Source organism: Acomys minous (genome assembly GCF_964271855.1).
Source record: "Acomys minous genome assembly, chromosome: 10".
NCBI classification, from domain to species: Eukaryota; Metazoa; Chordata; class Mammalia; order Rodentia; family Muridae; genus Acomys; species Acomys minous.
In genome coordinates this window covers 12971549-12992040 of record NC_140491.1, presented here as the reverse complement: position 1 = coordinate 12992040, position 20492 = coordinate 12971549, and the positions used below count along the sequence as shown (strand labels likewise).

General features: G+C 39.9%; 1 protein-coding gene across 9 annotated transcripts in view; it reads left to right on the top strand.

Annotated features, from left to right (window-relative positions):
- Window positions 1-311: 311 nt before the first annotated feature.
- PCDH7 (protocadherin 7) overlaps window positions 312-20492 on the top strand; it is a 420420-nt gene continuing 400239 nt past the window's right edge. For 8 of the 9 annotated variants that reach the window (XM_084798655.1, XM_084798654.1, XM_084798653.1 and 5 more), the window contains exon 1: window positions 312-3616. In XM_084798655.1, coding sequence (XP_084654781.1) covers window positions 443-3616 — 3174 coding nt within the window. In that variant the 5' untranslated portion in view covers window positions 312-442. Of the gene's footprint in view, window positions 3617-9087; window positions 10522-20492 lie in introns of those variants that run through there. The other variant, XM_084798661.1, reaches the window with a different exon arrangement.

Sequence of the window (20492 nt, the reverse complement as noted above, 5' to 3'; positions counted from 1 at the left end):
GGTTGCTCCACTCCGCTTCCAGGCTCCACCGCCCGCTTGCAGAAGCTGTTCCGGCCCCTTCCTAGAGCTTGAGGACTGGATCCTAGGACCTTCCCGCTGCGGGGATGACTTTGTGGGGGCACCGAGCCCGGGGCGCGCAGTGTCCCGTGAACTGTGAGTACCGCGAGTAAACGGTGGCCGACGAGCGGGCGATTAGCACCCATTGCATGAATTATGAAACAATAACTTTCGGAAGAAGCAGAAGGAGAAAAAAGCATCTATAGCTGCCCCTCTCCCATCGGCCGGCTCTACACGTTACTCTGGCCCCCTCCCTCCCCTTCCTCTCGTTTCTTCCTTTCCCGGAGAGGAGGATCGAGGGGAGGGCAGGCGGCCAGCCCCGGAGGAGGGGGGTGCCAAGGGGGGTTGTGGTTAGAAGGAGCAGTAGCAGCAGCAGCAAGAGAAGATGCTGAGGATGCGGACCACAGGATGGGCGCGCGGCTGGTGCTTCAGCTGTTGCCTCCTTCTGCCGCTCTGCCTCAGCCTGGCCACCGCCAAGCAACTGCTCCGGTACCGGCTGGCTGAGGAGGGCCCCGCCGACGTGCGGATCGGCAATGTAGCCGCGGACCTGGGCATCGTGACTGGCTCGGGAGAGGTGACTTTCAGCCTTGAGTCTGGCTCTGAGTACCTGAAGATTGACAACCTCACCGGTGAGCTGAGTACCAGCGAGAGGCGCATCGACCGAGAGAAGCTGCCCCAATGTCAGATGATCTTCGACGAGAATGAGTGTTTCCTGGACTTCGAGGTGTCGGTGATAGGACCCTCGCAGAGCTGGGTGGATCTTTTTGAGGGTCGGGTCATCGTGCTGGACATCAATGATAACACGCCCACCTTCCCGTCGCCGGTGCTCACGCTTACGGTGGAGGAGAACCGGCCCGTAGGCACGCTCTACCTGCTGCCCACGGCCACCGATCGTGACTTTGGTCGCAATGGCATCGAGCGCTACGAGCTGCTTCAGGAGCCCGGGGGTGGCGGCGGCAGCGGCGAGGGAAGGCGCTTGGGGCCGGCGGACAGCGCCCCCTACCCAGGGGGCGGCGGGAACAGCGCGAGCGGTGGCGGCCCTGGAAGCTCCAAGAGGCGGCTGGATGCGCCTGAGGGTGGCGGCGGGACTGGTCCTGGTGGCCGAAGCAGTGTGTTCGAGCTGCAAGTGGCAGACACTCCAGACGGCGAGAAACAACCGCAGCTGATAGTGAAGGGGGCGCTGGACCGGGAGCAGCGAGACTCCTACGAACTCACCCTCCGAGTGCGCGATGGGGGCGACCCACCTCGGTCCTCGCAGGCCATCTTGCGGGTGCTCATCACCGACGTGAACGACAACAGCCCCCGATTCGAGAAGAGTGTGTATGAAGCTGACCTGGCTGAGAACAGCGCTCCTGGCACCCCCATCCTGCAGTTGCGCGCTACCGATTTGGACGTGGGGGTCAACGGACAGATCGAGTATGTATTTGGGGCTGCCACAGAGTCAGTGAGAAGGCTACTGCGTCTGGATGAAACATCCGGCTGGCTCAGTGTTTTGCACCGTATCGACCGAGAGGAAGTGAACCAGTTGCGATTCACAGTCATGGCCCGTGACCGCGGGCAGCCCCCCAAGACTGATAAGGCCACCGTGGTCCTCAACATAAAAGATGAGAACGACAACGTTCCCTCCATCGAAATCCGCAAAATAGGGCGCATCCCACTAAAGGACGGAGTGGCCAACGTGGCTGAGGACGTCCTGGTGGACACCCCCATTGCTCTGGTGCAAGTGTCTGACCGAGACCAAGGCGAGAACGGGGTAGTCACCTGTACAGTAGTGGGAGATGTGCCTTTCCAGCTTAAACCAGCCAGTGACACAGAGGGCGATCAGAACAAGAAAAAGTACTTCCTGCACACGTCAGCTCCACTGGACTATGAGACCACCCGGGAGTTCAATGTGGTTATAGTAGCTGTGGACTCGGGCAGTCCTAGTCTCTCCAGCAACAATTCCTTGGTGGTCAAGGTGGGAGACACCAACGACAACCCTCCTGTCTTTGGCCAGTCAGTGGTTGAGGTTTACTTTCCGGAGAACAACATTCCAGGTGAGAGAGTAGCCACGGTGCTGGCCACAGACGCTGACAGTGGGAAGAATGCAGAGATCGCCTACTCGCTGGACTCTTCAGTGATGGGGACTTTTGCCATCGATCCCGATTCTGGGGACATCCTGGTCAATACAATACTGGACCGGGAGCAGACTGACAGGTATGAGTTTAAAGTTAACGCCAAAGACAAAGGCATTCCTGTGCTGCAGGGCAGCACCACGGTGATTGTACAGGTGGCTGATAAAAATGACAATGACCCTAAGTTTATGCAGGACGTCTTTACCTTTTATGTGAAGGAAAACTTGCAACCAAACAGCCCTGTGGGAATGGTCACGGTGATGGATGCTGACAAGGGACGGAATGCAGAGATGAGCCTGTACATAGAGGAAAACAGTAACATTTTTTCTATTGAAAATGACACAGGGACCATTTACTCCACAATGTCTTTTGACAGGGAACATCAGACTACGTATACTTTCAGAGTGAAGGCTGTGGATGGGGGAGATCCTCCCAGATCAGCCACAGCCACAGTCTCTCTCTTTGTGATGGATGAAAATGACAATGCCCCCACAGTTACCCTCCCCAGAAACATTTCCTACACGCTGCTGCCACCTTCAAGTAATGTCAGGACAGTAGTAGCTACGGTGCTAGCAACAGACAGTGATGATGGCATCAATGCAGACTTGAACTACAGCATTGTGGGAGGAAATCCTTTCAAGCTGTTCGAGATTGATCCCACCAGTGGCGTGGTCTCCTTAGTGGGGAAACTCACCCAAAAGCATTACGGCTTGCACAGGCTGGTCGTGCAAGTGAATGACAGCGGCCAGCCTTCCCAGTCCACTACGACTTTGGTCCACGTGTTTGTCAATGAAAGTGTTTCCAATGCCACCGTGATTGACTCTCAGATAGTCAGAAGTTTGCATACCCCGCTCACCCAGGATATAGCTGGTGACCCAAGCTATGAAATCAGCAAACAGAGACTCAGCATTGTCATCGGGGTGGTTGCTGGCATTATGACAGTGATTCTGATCATTTTAATTGTCATGATGGCCAGGTACTGCAGGTCCAAAAGTAAAAATGGCTACGAGGCTGGCAAAAAGGACCACGAAGACTTTTTCACACCCCAGCAGCATGACAAATCTAAAAAGCCTAAAAAGGACAAGAAAAACAAGAAATCTAAGCAGCCACTCTACAGTAGTATTGTCACTGTCGAAGCTTCTAAACCAAATGGACAGAGGTATGACAGTGTCAATGAGAAGCTGTCAGACAGCCCAAGCATGGGCCGATACCGCTCAGTTAATGGTGGGCCTGGCAGTCCCGACCTGGCAAGGCATTACAAATCTAGTTCCCCATTGCCTACTGTCCAGCTTCACCCTCAGTCACCAACTGCAGGGAAAAAACACCAGGCTGTCCAAGATCTACCACCAGCCAACACATTTGTGGGAGCAGGAGACAACATCTCAATTGGATCAGACCACTGCTCTGAGTACAGCTGTCAAACCAATAACAAGTACAGCAAACAGGTAAGATGCATCCCAGGCATGTTGACATATCCCAAAGAGGGCTGATCACTCAGAGACAGAGCAGCTTCTATGAAGTTGTCTTTCCTCTCTAAGGATAATTCTGGTTTTAAAGCTAGGAGCCCAATGTTATGCCACTAACGTGCCAGGGGCCTTATGGGACAGAGGTGTGCCCCTGTTATTTTTGCCAGCTAGGCCTTATGGTTATAAGCTCCTAAGGGAGAGGCAGTGGTTTGTGTTTCTCTGTGCATTTGACAGCCGCAATTCACGCATATTTTGCGTTTACAGAATGAATGTGTATATCTTATTGGGGAGAGTTCTAAGTGAAAATTTTCTAGTGTAGCTAATGCTGGCCATGCTAATTGGGCACTGAAGAGTTTTAACGATGTTATGACTCAAGGAGGATTCTATAACTCAGCAGACACTGATTCAGACAAATGCAGAGCCAAGTCAAGCCAAAAAACTCTAAATCCTGCCACACTGACTTGATCTGATGAAACACTGGATTTAAAGTACTTATTGATAAGCAAGTGTCATGCATAATTGCCTTTTAATACTTTGTATCTATAACAACATTTATTTATAATGATTAGGCTCCTATGTTGATATGCAATCAGTGCCTGAATTCTTTATATTCAGTATTCCAAAGCTTATAAACAAAATTATGTTGTATCGAGTAGAAGATATTTGTGGGTGCTTTGGGATATACTCGAAAAACAAAGGTTATGTGTGTCACTTTTGTGTGTTATTTGACATAGCTCTTCTGTGGTGTAATGGGAAAGCAGACTATATATATATTTTTTTTTTTGAGGGGAACTTCTGAGTGTATCAGATTTATTTTTACAGTTGCTTGTGTGGTATGTATTATGCAAGAGTTTATTTTTTATACCCATCAAAGTTTGACACACAGCATATAAAACCTCTTGAAATGTGCTATGATGCTGCCCAAAGCACTGCAAATAATGCGTCACATGCTTCTTATTAACAAAACCAAAACTCACCTTAGGAATTACATGTATGACTTGTTAAATGATATAATATGAGGGTTTTTCTACTAGATATGTTTTGCATGTAGATTGTGTTATCTGAGGGGAATTAAGGTGAAAGAGAAAGTTGTTACATAGTCTCATTCAACATGTTATGGAGAAGAAATATTAGTTTCTCATAGTTTTTTATCACTATTAAAATATTTTCTATATGTAGCACTTTACTGTATACTTTTTATAATGCATTTTACTGGATGAGAAAAAGCAGAGTTAATATAATTTTAAAATATAGTATTAAAAGCAGTAAAAACTATAGGTTTGAATTAATGTATATGAAATAACTTTTAAAAATAGATCTTTGTAAGCATATAAGCTTGAGTTACTTACTTATTTGAAACCACAATTTGATATTGCGGAGAGTTTATATCTGTTGTGTTATTGCTTTACCTGGAGTGAAAAGCAATGTGTTTTGGTCTAGTATTTACTGTCTTCATTAGTTTGGTAAATAAGAAAGACTCTCATGAAACTACGGGACTTTTTCATGTTATTTACATACTTCTGAAAGTAAGCTGACGTTCTGAAATTTCCTTAGAAATGATAAAAGTAATGCACTATAATGTGAAGATATCTGTACACAGAGGATTTATATCTCCATTACAATCCTAATAGTGACTTTGCCCTTTGACAGAGTGGTATTTGCATTCTAAATTGTTTACCTGTATGCTTTTGAATGGGTATATAAAATGGCAAACTTACAAGTACTGCGTGCAAACACTACATGAGGCCTGTGTTGTCATTTAAGCTGCATTTGACTCATGTGATAGTGTAGCTCTACACTCTTGAATTTTAAGACAATTGACATTTCCTTTGGAAAACAAAGTGATACGCTCACAAATTGACTAACGCATGGCACTTGTCTTTTAACTGAGCAAAGGCAATTTGTGAAAAATGAAATCCACAGTGGGTGGAATGACTCTCTCCCAGTTTGCCAAAGGTGGCTTTGTATGCCATCAGGTATTCCAAAGATGTATAATGTTTTAACCAAGAGGAAAGAGCTGACCTACAATAAAATAAAGGCAAAGGAAACACATTCCCCCAATGTAATTAGTAATAGTAATTGATAGCTTCATCTGCTCAATATTGCTGTCAGGGGACAAGAGATCCACTTCAAAGTTACATTCTGCGCCATTTGACAGTAACACAGACCACTTTGTCCAAATTTTTGTTTGTATCATACATAGCTACTTTTTTATTTCTACTCTTAAAAGATTCAGTGTTCACAGAACAAAGAAGTGTTTGCTTTCATTAAACTTTGTATTTTAAATACACACAGGATTTTGCTGTTTCCCTCTTTGAGGGATGAATTTATATAAAATTTAATTTATTAGACTTGAGACTCGTACTTTTCAGTCTCTTAGAGGTCAATTGAAAATGTGAGATTTCATTTGTTACAGTGACTTTGTTTTATTTATAATTTATCTGAACTATCTTATATTACTAATTTATTTATACTGAAAAAATGGAAGTAATGTTTGACTCAGTGTTTTCTGCCTGAGAATTGGACATTTGGAAGTGTTTCTTTTACATAGTGATATTAGGGGCTATGTGTAGTTAGCCAATTCCCTCCCAGAAATGAAGGTTTGTAAATACTGCTAATTCTCCCTTCCCTTCCATCTTTTTGGGGTTGGTTTCAAGGGCCCTAGGGACACTTTAAGCATTTGTAAATACTTTGGCAAACTCTAGATGTGTGTTACAGAGTGGATGAAATTATTTCTTAAAATTCAAACATCCAGAAACTGAGGTTGGAAGTGAGCTTTTCGGTGTTCAGACTTTTGCAATGGAAGCAAATCCCTTCTCCATCCCATACCTGATGTTTACTTGAGCACAATGAACTCGTCCACAGCATTTCTGAATTTGTCCCCCTTGCATCTAGGTCTTTGGTTGCTTGGCAAACTTGGTGGCTTGTAGTCTTGTGACCTAAAAGGACAACTGTGCATGTGATTTATAAAGAAAAGAAAAGAAAAGTGCATTCCATTTATTTTTAAATTTGTGTTTAATAATTTCAACAAAACTTCAAAAATTAATGAACTTCAAATGGAGTTAGCAGTTCTCTTGCTGTCCTCAAGTTCTAGTGAGTTTGTCATTTGACATAGTTTTTCAAGATGATGAATTTGCATTTAACACGTTTACTGTATTCCATAAGTGGAAAGTAAAGAAATTTATTTCTGATAATAACTGAGCTTAAATATACATTAATTTTACAATCCATTTTTGAGGTGATCTCAATATACTCAAGGAAAAAATTCTATTAATTCCACTGAGAGTTCCCTTCTGTAAGGCACCAGCACATATATTTTAGCCGTAACATATCTGCAAAGTGATGTCAGCTTCACACAGCTTCTTGGTTAATTCTACAAGCAAATGGCTGCAAGATAGTTCACTTAGCTATAACCAAAGACTCTTTCAAGGAGCAGTATCTGTTCCTTAATCTGCATGTATTTCTCTTACATTTGGCTTTTTATTTTTGCCTGAGACCTGATAACTAATAGGAGAGAGACATCTACTGAACAATATTACTTACATCTTTGAATGAGTAAGGTATATAGGAAAATTCATTCAGTTATGTGGTCCATGGTTGTGCAACTTTTAAGGTAAATTCAAATAGGAAAGTTAAACTGTCTACGAACTTATCATTAATAAATGAATCGAATAATGGTTATTTGATAAGAATGCTTAATGATATGAATGTACAAAGTTTCTACGATCTCAAAGTATCCCGAGCTTTCTCTCTATTTGCACTCATGCACAGATACTTGGGTAGCAACTATCCTGTCAACAATACTTTGTTTTGTGCTGATGCTCATTCACTGATGGGTCTATGATATTTGAATGTTGAACCTATACAAAGGAGAAGTAAAAGCACACCAGTCATCAACTTTTTGCCTATACCAAATACTAGGAGAGTTATTATATTTTTAGAATGAAAAGATACCACCTTAGCAACTCCCCACGTTTATACAAGAAGTAACTGAGAAAGTTGCATGAAAAATTAAGAACATTAGAGACATAACGCAGACCAGAGGCCAAGTGTTCTCATTAAACCACTTTTAGAGGCAAAACACCCTCAGATTTTCAGTAAGTTTCTCTGTGTAGAATGCAGCAGTGCCATGAATCGGTTTAGGTTTCCTCACATCTTTGTTAATATATTTGGCTATAAGAATAGACTTTTTTTTTTTAACAATAGAGTATACATTTATCCTGGACTCCAGTACTTTCATAAAATTTAAAAATCAAAACTTACTGATTTTAATAAGAATTCATAATTCTTTCTCTTATGCAGGGTAGCAGTTGATGATGTACATTAAAGAGCTAATGTAGCTTTGCTTAGCATGGGCTAAAAAAGGCAACTGGTAGCATTTTAAATTTAGTACAACAGAAAGAACAGTCATAAGTTCTTGTCATAGTTGCTGTTAAGCATATCTTCCTTAGAAAAGTATTCTATTTGAAAACAATGAAAATATTCTCAGTATTATATATGACAGGTTTTGAATATTCTTACTGAAGTAATCATTAAACTCAGTTTTGGCTTCTTGGTTTCTTTATGTTGTATCCACTTCTCCTAAACATAGAATAGCACCTTGTTTTTATTTTTTTCCCAGTTTGTTTACTAGCAAGTTTCATAGAAGAGTGAGATATTTTTGTTGTTTTTCAGTTGGAAAATTGTTTTTCTCCCTAAACTATGTGGTGGATTAAAAAGTTGCATAACATTATATGTAAAGTGTATAATTTACTAATTTCAGTGGCTCTCAGCCCTGGTTTGGCCATAGAATCAACCGGATTGGAGTCATTAACCTCATTGTGGGGGGCAGTGATAGGTAAACATTGTGCAGTAAGTGTAGCCAAAGTTAGTTTACATGTAAGACAGATAGGACCAGGTTTTTAGACCCTGTCAAGGTCCCGCATTCATTTATTTACTGTGGCACTATAGAAAGAGTAAAAACAGTTTCTGTGAAACTACAGTAAGTTTCCTTTAAAGTTTTTTTTTAAACCCTTAAACTCTTGTCTAAAGCAGCGTCTGTGTCAAGTACATTGAGCTGTGCTTTATTTAGCATTAGTTGGTGGGAGAAATCACACACAAGAAGAGCTGAGCTGAAACCACTAAAGCTAATCGTAATTATCACTTTTGGTGAATTAATGTTTTAAGGGCAGAAGAAAGGCTTATTTTCAGGAATTTAGTGATGTTTGTATAGAGCTCTAATGCTGTGTACAAACAACAGAACCATTAAGGCTTCTGATGTATGTTTCCTCTGACAAGTCAAATTTTCCCTTGAGCATATTTATTATTTATAAATCCATAATTTGCAATTAAAAATTTTATCTATTTCCAGACCTCTATGTCAGCATTGTGATGGAGTGTAAGACTTTAGGGAGATTTTCTACATCTTTTTTTTTTTTAACCTACATAAATCTTTATTTTCCTTCTTTCAGATGCATCTACATCCATACATTACGGTGTTTGGCTGAATTCCACTGTATTATGATGCTCCATTTTACACTCTACTCTGTGATCACCTTGCTACTTGGACACCTGCTGGAGCCTGCCCTTGGCGGTGGGGTATCAGCCAATCACTGTTTGTTCCATTTGTTGTGCATTTTATTTTAAAGTTTTTTTCTTTCTTATTTCAGGAAAATAAATAGCATGAAAGCAAGTTAACTTCCAAAGAGGCAGTATTAATACAGCCACGTGTTACTCACAGATGTCTACAGTTTTGTTTTCAAAGAGATGGTTAGCGACTGTTAACACTCGAGAGGCAAATCATTATTAAAAAAAAACAAAAAACAAAACAAAAGCAGATTTCAACAATAATAAATTTCATACTTTGGCTTTGTGTGAATAAAGAGAAATGCAGTTTCTTACATCTTTGTCTACATTACACTAAAAACTGATTTCAAATAAAACCCTAAACTGATTTCTGTGTCATGTAATCAGCTTTTTCTAGCTAGGCAGACAGTTCTGAGAAAGAACAGGCTCTTGCCCAATCTGTGTTGCAATTCTGAATGTCACTGTGTGTGTGCTTTTACCCACACGTGAATATCAAAAACTTCAAGCACTTTTATAAAACATATCGTCTGTGATTTTCTGTTTTATCACAGGCACTGCAATGGGTTAAATTTTCTTTAATCTTGAAATAAGCAATCAAAGAACATATAGAATTGTTAAGATTTTTTGTTGTTGTTGATGAGGAATTTATTAAGATTAACAGAAATTTTAGTTAGATCTACCAAAGTTAATATTCAGAAAGAATATGTACCCACCAGTTTGTGGAATATATTTATATAGGGAGGTTTTTATGTTTGATGTCAGATAATATAAATTCACAGTTCTAAGAATCAATTGAGTTCCATTGGTTGAGTCTTAAATGGGTGGTTTTAGTTGTAGAAGTGATAGTCTAGGTAAGTTGACACCCTCGGGACAACACTTCTACCTCCTCATGTTTGTACATCTGCATGTCTGTTTGTTATATTGTATGTTTATGTGTTGTACACAGTCTGATTCTTTTATAATGCATTTATCGTACCCTCTACCCGGCCTTATTGCAATGTTCTCCAAGATCCAAAGTAATTAATAAGAGTTGCACATTCCCAAGGTCTTGTTTTGTTTCATTTCATTCTATTTCATCTTGTGTGTATAACTAATTGTCAGTATAATAGCTTTTTAAAAAACCAAATAACAAAGAACATTGGAAAAACATGGATGTGTAAAGCTGTGGGGATTGCTGTAGCCCATGCAAATCCCTAAATTTCACTTGAGGATTTTTATGCCATTCGCTGTTTATCTGATCTTGCAATCTTGCAAAAGGGCCATTTTCTAAAGTGTCATTGAGACAACAGTGAAATTCCTGAATAAAAAACTTAACTGTCCTTCGCCTTTTATTTTATTTTGAAGACAAGACCCAGGGTGAGAGTCTGGAGAGGAATTCAGACTCTGTTCTGCTTCTCTCAAATGTCTATTTCTTCATCACAAAGAGGAAGCTCATATCGATAGATTTAAAATTTGGATTTTGTAACAAACTGTATCAACTCACAAACAATGCAGTGATAGAACAAAGTCTAGGAGCTGGGGTGACTAGACTGTGCAGTGGATGTTTACAAGTGGCTTTTTAAAAGCCTCTTACAGAAAAGAACCCTCAAAGTCAGCACATGCAAACACAGCCTTTGGCAAACTCTTAAAGAATTGTTCGATATACCCGATTTCTACCACAAAATAGGAGGAAGTTAAGACATAATACTTGGCTAGCATGTGAAGGAATTGAGTTCAATACCCAATGTCCTCAAAGTGAATATACATGATATAAATTCATATAATATATAACAAATGTTAATCAAATATATACATAGGTATATCACATATATATGTATATGTTATTCACGTATTTAAGATATGTTATTAATAAATATATTTGTTACACACATATACACAGATACATATATACATGCATACATGTTTGTTCAGGTTTTGTTTTAGGTGTGTTGGTGTCCACATGAGCATTTCCGGTTTTGGCTCCCAAATGAAGACTCTGTCTTAGTATGAGATAGACTAGGAGCAATGGGAGAATCACACTGGACCATACTCTGTACTCTTCAGTGGGCATTTAGAGCTATTTAGTGATACGACCCGAAATATGTAATAAAACCAAAGCAAGAACTTGCTATCATGCTCCAGAATTTTAGATTCTGTTCCTTTAAATGAGAATGACCTACCACATACTTCCTGTGACAGCATTTAAGAACAGGAAGCAGCACTCTGAGAAATCCGTACCCATTCCTGCTATTTTTGCTGGGTTTGCTGGCTTAGTTTTCAATGTGTGTTTATGTCTCCAAGCCTCCTGGTCCCAAATAGTATCAACTGTGGGACATTTTTTTAAAAAAGACTTTGCTGTAATTATTAGACCTTACCATTAAAGAGGTATCCATGCACGGATGTAGGTAGAAGAAGCTCCTCATTATTCTGTGTATCTCAGTGTGTGGATATTTAATTTTAAATTAAAAGATATTAATTAATTTTTTTAAAAGAAAACGCAAGGAGGACTATGGTTATGCTAGTGACTGATTCATTTAATGTGTTCATTTCAAAAAGCTTTTCTTTTCCCTTTGATACATGTACTATTCTGCCAGCCCAGGGTATGGAGTATGCAAAGTCCTTTGCTTCACGAAATTGATATAATGATTGCAAGACATAAAAAGATGATCATTTATATTTGATTCATACCTTTTAATTTTCAGAACAGTAGATACATGTTTGTTCATTTGTATTTCAGAACAAACTGTAGAAAAGGTTAAAAAACAAAAAGCACCTTCATTATTTCTCAGATGAAGTTAATGAAGTAACCTTCGGCCTTTTCATGAATGGTGGAATTTTACAAAAATCAATGATAAAATGTCCCGTCGGGACTCAAGGAGATGAAAACACTGGTGTGAAATTCACATTTTTGTTTTGTTTGGTTATTAGTTTCCTTGAAACAAGGTTTCACTGTGCACTCTATGCAAGCTCTCAATTCACTGTGTACCCAAGATAAACTGCTTGCCTCCTGGGGTGCTGGGATTAAGGGCCTGTGCCACCATAGTGGTCCAAAATTGCATTTTAAAATAAAGTCTATTCTTAAACTTTAGAGCTAAAGTGTTCCCCAAAACAGACAGAATTCGAAAGTTCAGAAAACATGTGAGAGAAGTTTGTATATTTTATTTTATGAGAAGGTGTATTTCAGGAATCCTAACATGGAAGTTTTCAAAAGTCACTGTCATTAATTTAAAAAATTTTAGTGGGTTACAACTTGAAGATCTCAGCATTCAATGTCATAGTTACATGCAGGATTATGTTATCAATACAATATATAAAAATCAAACCTTCAAACATTCATTTTAACCCTGATGTTATTTTTGAATGTATGTCTGGAGATGGCCCCAAGACCCCTTCTAAGTTCTTGACAAAGTGATGCAGCAGTCTGTTATTTCAGGGAACAATACTTTGTAAAAAAAAATCTATTATTTTATATCAAACATCTCTTTCATGTGAGTTATTTTTGAAATCTGTTTTATCTGTGTAACCTAGTGCAAGGCTGTAAGACGGACATAAAATGAGGACTAAATCAAGGTCATTATTTTCCATGGATAAGACTGCAAACACGCTACAGCTTAGGCAGGGGATTCATTATGTTTGGGAGAACTACCCCTACCCAAGTTTGTCTCTACCATCCCACTGTCTTTCGAGAACCAAGAAGTAGTCCAAACTTGAAGTAGAGTTAAACAAAGTACGTAGGCTTTGCACAGTTGTCCTCCTAATCCATCCACACTAGCCTGGGAACACCATAGGACTTCTTCACTATCACTCTTTAAAACACCGTGTGCTTGCTTGTCTTCCTTTCTGGAGAGGAGGTCTCTGAGATGCAGACCCCGCCACCCCCCTCGAACCCCCAACCCCAGTGTTGGTCAGTCTGGCTTCTCCACTGAAAATGAACAATTCTGTTTGCCTCAAATTCATGCTTCGTTGTGTTGTAAAGCCCCCAACACATTAACAAAATGAGTCAATGCAAATGTGTAACTTGAGTGGTTACTTAACAGGACTCTGACAGCATTTTGAGAGATGGGTTGGTTAGGTTGTTGTTGTTTTTGTCAACTTGATATAACTGAGAGTCATCTGGGAAGAAAAGACAGAATCTAAAACCTAGAAAATGCTTCCTTCAGATTAGGCTATAGGCAAGTCACTGGGGCCATTGTCTTTATTATTGATAGATTGATGGAAGCTGAATGATTGGGTGAGCACAGATCCCTGTGGGAAGGACCAACACTGGGCAGTTGGTCTTGGGTTGTGTTAAAAGGAAGTTGGACTAGCCATGGAAAGTAAACCCATAAACTTCATTCCTCCAAAACCTCTGTTTCAGCTCCTGCCTAAAGTTCATGGCTTGGCTTCCCTTTATGAGCGACTAGCCCAGATCTAGCCAATGGTCAGAGCAGTCTCCACAATTGAGTGAGAGTGGGATATTGCTTTCTCACGTACTCTGGTGACTCACATTTGACCATGTTCCCTGGAGGGGGAGACCTGGTGGCACTCAGAGGAAGGGCAGCAGGTTACCAAGAAGAGACTTGATACCCTATGAGCATATACAGGGGGGAGGAAATCCCCCTCAGGAACAGTCATAGGGGAGGGGAATAAGGGGAAAATGGGAGGGAGGGAAGAAGGGGAGGATACAAGGGATGGGATAACTGTTGAGATGTAACAAGAATAAATTAATAAAAAATTAAAAAAAAACCTAACTCTAAAATCTAAGGTGAAATAAGCTCTTTCCTTCCCCAAGTTGCTTTTCCAAAGCAATAGAAAGCAATCGAGGACAAGGGGGCTCAGAGAACCAAGCAAGCATATGGGTTGTCAGTATTTTTCTGCAACTCCTTATCTGGGGCAAAAATAGATATATGTACTCCCAAACACAGACACGGACGGATTTCTGTATCTGTCAATTTGTATATTTCTGCAGATATTATTCATTTTCTGTGCCAACTCAGCCACACACACACACACACACACACACACACACACACACACAGCCACACACACACACACACACACACACACACACACACACACGTGTCTGCACCCTGCTTCGTGGCACTCAGTCATTTTAAAGGTGAAGTGCTGGCAGAGCTGGAAAGAGAAATAAGGGTGTAATGAATCTACAGAAAAAAGAGGTCTAGAAACGGGAGTCCAGCAGGAGTGGAGGGAGCTGAACAGTGTAGAAGGAAAGCAGACAACTTCCTGCAATTCCAAATCTCTCCCTTGGATTTAGGAATGCCCCCAAAGAGTTCCCTTTTTAAAATGGAAATGACCTCTGCTGGAGTTTGGTTGGGCTTTTAGCACACCTAGGTGTAAATTGCTTTAAGCAGATAACTAGGTCAGCGCATCCCAAAGATCAATAGTCCTTAAGAAATGGAAATTTTCATTAGGGCCTCAGGGAAGAAGTGGTAGTCTTCTGGTGCCTCTAAGGGTGAGAACTCATTTAAAGCACCCAGCGTCTGGTACTCTAACTAGAGACCCTCTGGGGGCAAGAAGACACACACACACACACACACACACACACACACACACACACACACACAGGAGAGACAGAGAGAGAGAGAGAGAGAGAGAGAGAGAGAGAGAGAGAGAGAGAGAGAGAGAGAGACAGAGAGAGAGAGACAGAGAGAGAGGAGAGAGAGACAGAGAGAGAGAGACAGAGAGAGAGAGACAGAGAGAGAGAGACAGAGAGAGAGGAGAGAGAGAGAGACAGAGAGAGAGAGACAGAGAGAGAGAGACAGAGAGAGAGAGAGACAGAGAGAGAGAGACAGAGAGAGAGAGACAGAGAGAGAGAGACAGAGAGACAGAGAGACAGAGAGAGACAGAGACAGAGACAGAGACAGACAGAGACAGAGACAGAGGCACAGAGAGATGTGTGCTTAGATTTTATCAGAAAGGCGTGTTCTTATTTGAAAAAGGCAAAGGGATACCACTAAATGCCAGTTCCTTTTCTCTCTAGAGCATCCTGTTTAACTGTTCTATTCTAATTATTTTCTGCTGCATATTTTGGGAGAGAAAGAGAACAACAGGGAAGAGTAGGAAAAAAAAAAGCTTCCTGCGAGTTCTTCTGCATTCTTCCTACCATTATTATTCTGCTAGTATGGTAACACAGTTGCCACTTATTGGGGCTTTGTTATCATGCAGTTGTTTCTTGTCCTGGTTTTAACCTGCAGAAGCTGAGATTTAAAGAGGATAATAAACATTTTTTTCACAGTTGGAAGACACTTCAAAGGGAGTTCTTTTTGACAGAGGTCTGTGGATTGTTTGGAGCAGGCTGTACACACAGAGCTCCAGCTGCCCCCACTCTGGTGGAGTGAACTAAATACTTCAAGATTTGAGACAGTAGAGGTGCAGTATTTTAGTAAAGCAATGAAAATTAAGAGGAAGTACACACATTTAAAGAAGAGTTCTATGGAAATTCTGTAATATGGTAAGCCCATGTTGACTGAATGTAATCATTGTGGGATTTTATAACGGACAGATATTATAAATTAGGATTTGTTTTTATACATACAAATTTGATTTTAGTGTAGACTAGGAAATTAGCTATCATCTATCTGTCTGTCTATTTGTCTGTCTATGTTTGGAGGATCTCAAATGCAGCACCTTTTTCCCTGCTAGCATGTCCTTTTCCTTGGGTTCCTGCCAAAGAGAAGCGACTAACTCCACAGTCCTGCTTAACTTTTTTTTTTTCCTCAATTCTGATTGGAAATGAGAAGCTGGCCTACAAAATTCTAGGTTAGAGAGTCTGAAATTCTAAGTTCTTCTTACACGTTCACTCCTAGTCTCTGGAAAAATAGGAAATTTGAGCTGGTTGAGGCAGCCCTTCTGTCCCTGACTGGCGTATATACGGGAAACTGTCATTTTACATACTACCCCCTGTTCTGATTACAGGGCAGGGTTTAGGGAGGTAGTAAGGAACATTTTTGGACATTTCTGTGTAACTTCATGAAGGAATAAACTGTTTCTAGTTTCCCAGGAGTTTTTCTAGTCCCTTTTGAAGGTACCTTAACACTTTGAGGGGCTTTCATTACATTTACAAAATGAATTAAGAACAGCATGAAAAGTATATAAATATAAATACAAGCTGTTGTCAGGAAGACATCAGGGCTGCCCCTCTCCCTAGTAAAGAAAGAGATGTGTGCAGTGGCTAATGCTGTAATGTGGGGAGTTTAGAGGTGTCTTGGGCTAATTTGATTATATCCTTGTGATGCTGTTTTAATTCCATCGCTCCTTAAGTCCATCACTTCTTCTTGATGTAGTCTCGCTGGGAACTTTCCTTTCATTTTATGTCCAGCATCTAAAATTAACAGCTGGTACTTACTGAATTTGTACCCTGTACCAACCACCTTGCCAAGTGCTGTGTTAGGGTACCATTGCTCATTGCAGTTTCCAGAGGACTGTGAATTTAGGTATCTGCCTGCCACACAGCAGCAAGGGTGCAAGCCACCTCCTCTCCCACTCACCACCTCCTCCTCCTCCTAGCCTTCAGAACTCACCCTCAGAGTATGTCTCTCTCCATAACTGAATGTCTGTATTATTATAGCAGTACTAGTAGGCTTCAATTTGCAAAGGAACTTTTCAAAGTATTTGTCGCTTCTTTTCTACCTCACAATACTTGCTATGTATTCTCAGCAGTTGTCTGTGTGCCTGTCTGTCTGTATCTGTGTGTGCACATGTACATGCAAGCGTGTGTAGCTCTTGTGTAGCTAGCACATGCAAGCTAGAGAATAGCCTCTCATCGCTTTCCTTAGGAACAGTTTCCCCTCACCCTCTTTTCTCTTGTCGTTGGTCAAGGAGATCCAAGAGATCTATCTGCCTGCCTCTGAATCACTAGCGATGGGATTACAAACCTGTCACCAAAATGACAATTATTTTTCTTATTTTGGTTCTGGAAATTGAATTCAGGTCTTCATATTTTCAGGACACATATTTTTTCTGACTGCGCTATCTTCCCAGGCCTCTCAACAGTCTTAATAATTCCTATGAATATTTCCAGGTTGCCATAACAAAACACCACCAACTGTGCATCCTTAACAACAGAAGTTAAATTCTTCTTCTCTCTGAAAACTTAGATCAAGGTTCTGGTCAATGTTGTTTCTGGAGAAGCCTCTCACTTGCCCTGAAGGTAGCTGCTTTCTCTGTATGTCTTCAGGAGGCTTTCCTCTGCGCATGCGCAGACAGCTTTTATGCGATGCGAACTATAGCTTTCATACTCGGTTTAACCTTAAAGTCCTATCTGGAGGTACAGACATGCCAGGGATTATGACATCAATAGATGAACTTGGGAATGCCCAGTAGTGTGCATAGCAGAATTTATTCTTGTTCTGCACTAGAACACACAAGACTGGACCATCAGCTTTCACAAGCTTTATGTTCAGGGGAGCACACTTTCTCCACTTTTCCTGTCAAGATAAACTTCAAATATGCTTTACAATGATGAAAGATTCATATACATGCCTTATGTTTGCAAAAATACATGAATCTATAAATGTATGCATGCACATATGTTTTTTAAAAAAGTTTTAGTTTCCTACATCTAACATCACATGCATATCGATTATTTCTGCAGTTCCTAGTTCATGAAGATTTCATTGAAATAACATTTTACTTATTTCAGTTTTGCTAGCTAGCAAGTATATGTAGGTATACTAATTAATGAAATAGCAGTATCTATGCAAAACAATACACTAATGTAAATTATTTTAATGGCAATATTAATGCTTAGAAGCAAGCATCCAGGTCTTCTTAATCATTAAAATCCAAACAACAACAATAACAACAACAACAACAACAACAACAAAACCAGAAGTTAAATGTCCTTCTGTCAGCATTCCTAGGCAAGGAAACAAAATAGCTGAGTATACTTTTCTGAAGAAATACTTTTCGAGCCTCTAAGGCTGGTTTTACGATTGACCCCCAGCATTTAACAATGGAAATTTTAATATTCCTCTGCTCAGAGAAATGGCAATAAATAGTGCATGAACAGAGGTGTATTTACAAAGTTGCATTTCAATCTGTTTTTTAGTCTATTTAACTGTTGATCACAAGGACCAAGATTCATTCTAGAGATAGCATTTCTCTATGGTGTCAGGAATCAACCATGGTAATGTCTATTTCTTGCAAAGCAATACATCAAGACATCAGAGATAATGAAATTTACTCCCCTAAGTTTATTGGCTTTTCCTTTAATGCTTTCTTTGGAGCATGAAATACATGTTTATGTATAGATGTGTATGCAATGTACATATGAATATGTGCATACAGACATATAATACCCATATACCCACAGAGGTAATATAGTTAAAATTTCAGAGAACAAATGTTCAAGGACTAATACCTGCATGTCATGTATGTACCAGTGTTCCAGGTAACATTCTAGGCACTAAGTAAACAGAAATGACAGAAACAGACAAAAAGAAAAAGTCTTCCTCCAGGGTATCATTGGAGCACCATATAAATCACAGTAGATAAGCTTAGATTGCACGTTATGTTCTGAGCATTGGGAAACATATTGCATATATGAAACCATCACTTGGAAACAATGGCTCCGAGGTCTCACTGATGGTTATCTTTATATTGTAGACACGGGGAATGGTGAGTAGTAGAAGTAGTGACTTACTCAATCACATGATTTACAAAGTGCGGAGCTGTAGTTTAAGTACAGGAAATTTAGCTACAAAGGCTGCATGCTCAACTACTGTGAAGCACAGGAAACATCTCGGCATTGTGGACAGTCTATGAGAATGAAATTGGATGTGCTCACTTCTCGGCAAGGCTTCAGTGATATTCTAACCTTGCAATTGTGATACCTTTTATTATGTTCTTGAAATTAGGTCAGGCAGTCCATTTAAAAAAAATAGCACCACCTTAAACCCCAATCAAAGTGCAAATTGTAAGACGGGAGCTTGTGTATTAGACTGATGTATTCACGTTTTACTTTCCTTCAACCACTCTTAAATTTTTCAGAAATACTCCATCACATACATTTGTTATTTTAATATTCTACAATTTATCCTGTATTCACAAACTCTTCTGCATATCATTAGTGCAAGTAGAAGAAACAGAATCATTAATCTTCCATGAATTGCCATTTGATACAAGATAAGGAATGGCTTTTAATGAAGAATTAAAATTTAACATAATTTTGTTAATCATCACTGTATAAAAATAAAAATTATACTTTCTTCAGTTTTCAAAAGTATACATGAAAGAAAGTAAAGGGAAAGTGAATTACTTATGAAAGATTTGAAATAATTTATTCTTGTGTCCCTTGAAATAAGTATTGATTGTTAAATATGTCATGAAAGTATAGCTGCGTATCTGCAAGGGGTATATCAAAATCCCCAGTGGATTGCTGCACCATCCCGTATGTATAGTAATGTCTTGGTCAATGCATGGTGATATGATTTGAATATTATCTCCCCCACCAAAAGCATAATGTTAAAGACGTGGGTCTGCAGCAGTGTTCACAAGTGATTTAGTCATTAAGCATCTAAACTCAAAATAGGATATGTCCATTACTGGGTACATTATTTGAAGGCTAAATTAGGAGGGAGCTGGACCTAGGCAGTGGATATAGGTGACTAGGGGGATGGGCTGGTCCACTACTTTGTTCCTACCTTCTTTATCCCTCTTGTCTTTGCTCTTGCATTGTTTGAGGTGAAGTGCCTGGTTTGTAGCATGCACTCGGCTATAATATTCTGCCTCACTACAGGCCCATATATAGTGGAGCCACGTGACCATCCACTGAGACCTCAGAATCCAGGAGTTCTAATGAATCTCTTCTTATTATTTCTTAGGTATCTTTGTCACAATGATTCACAGTGATTACCATACATAGTTACTATAACAAAATATAATTTATGATTACATATAGTAAACTAAACAACAATAACTAATGATAATATAAAAGAATTATAAGAATATATTGTAATGAAATTTGTTTAAAACTACACATGGTTTTCTTTTGGAATTTTGTATGTAATATTATCTAACAGTTGTTGGCTATGAATGACTAACAGAATTTACAAGGGTTGCTACTGCTTATCCTTTGTATAGTTTAAAAATCCATTGGTTTTTTTTTATTTAAAATTTATATCAATTTATATAAAACACCTAAAATGCAAATGAACAGTACTTAAGACTTTATCTTAGTGATTTTTAAAAATAAAAACAATGCTGTTCTAATTTTGGGGCATGGCTAGTATCTAAAAAACATATCAAAGATACCTTACAATGTTGGACATTTTCTTTTGAACTCAGAAGCTTTTCTAAAATTTCAGCC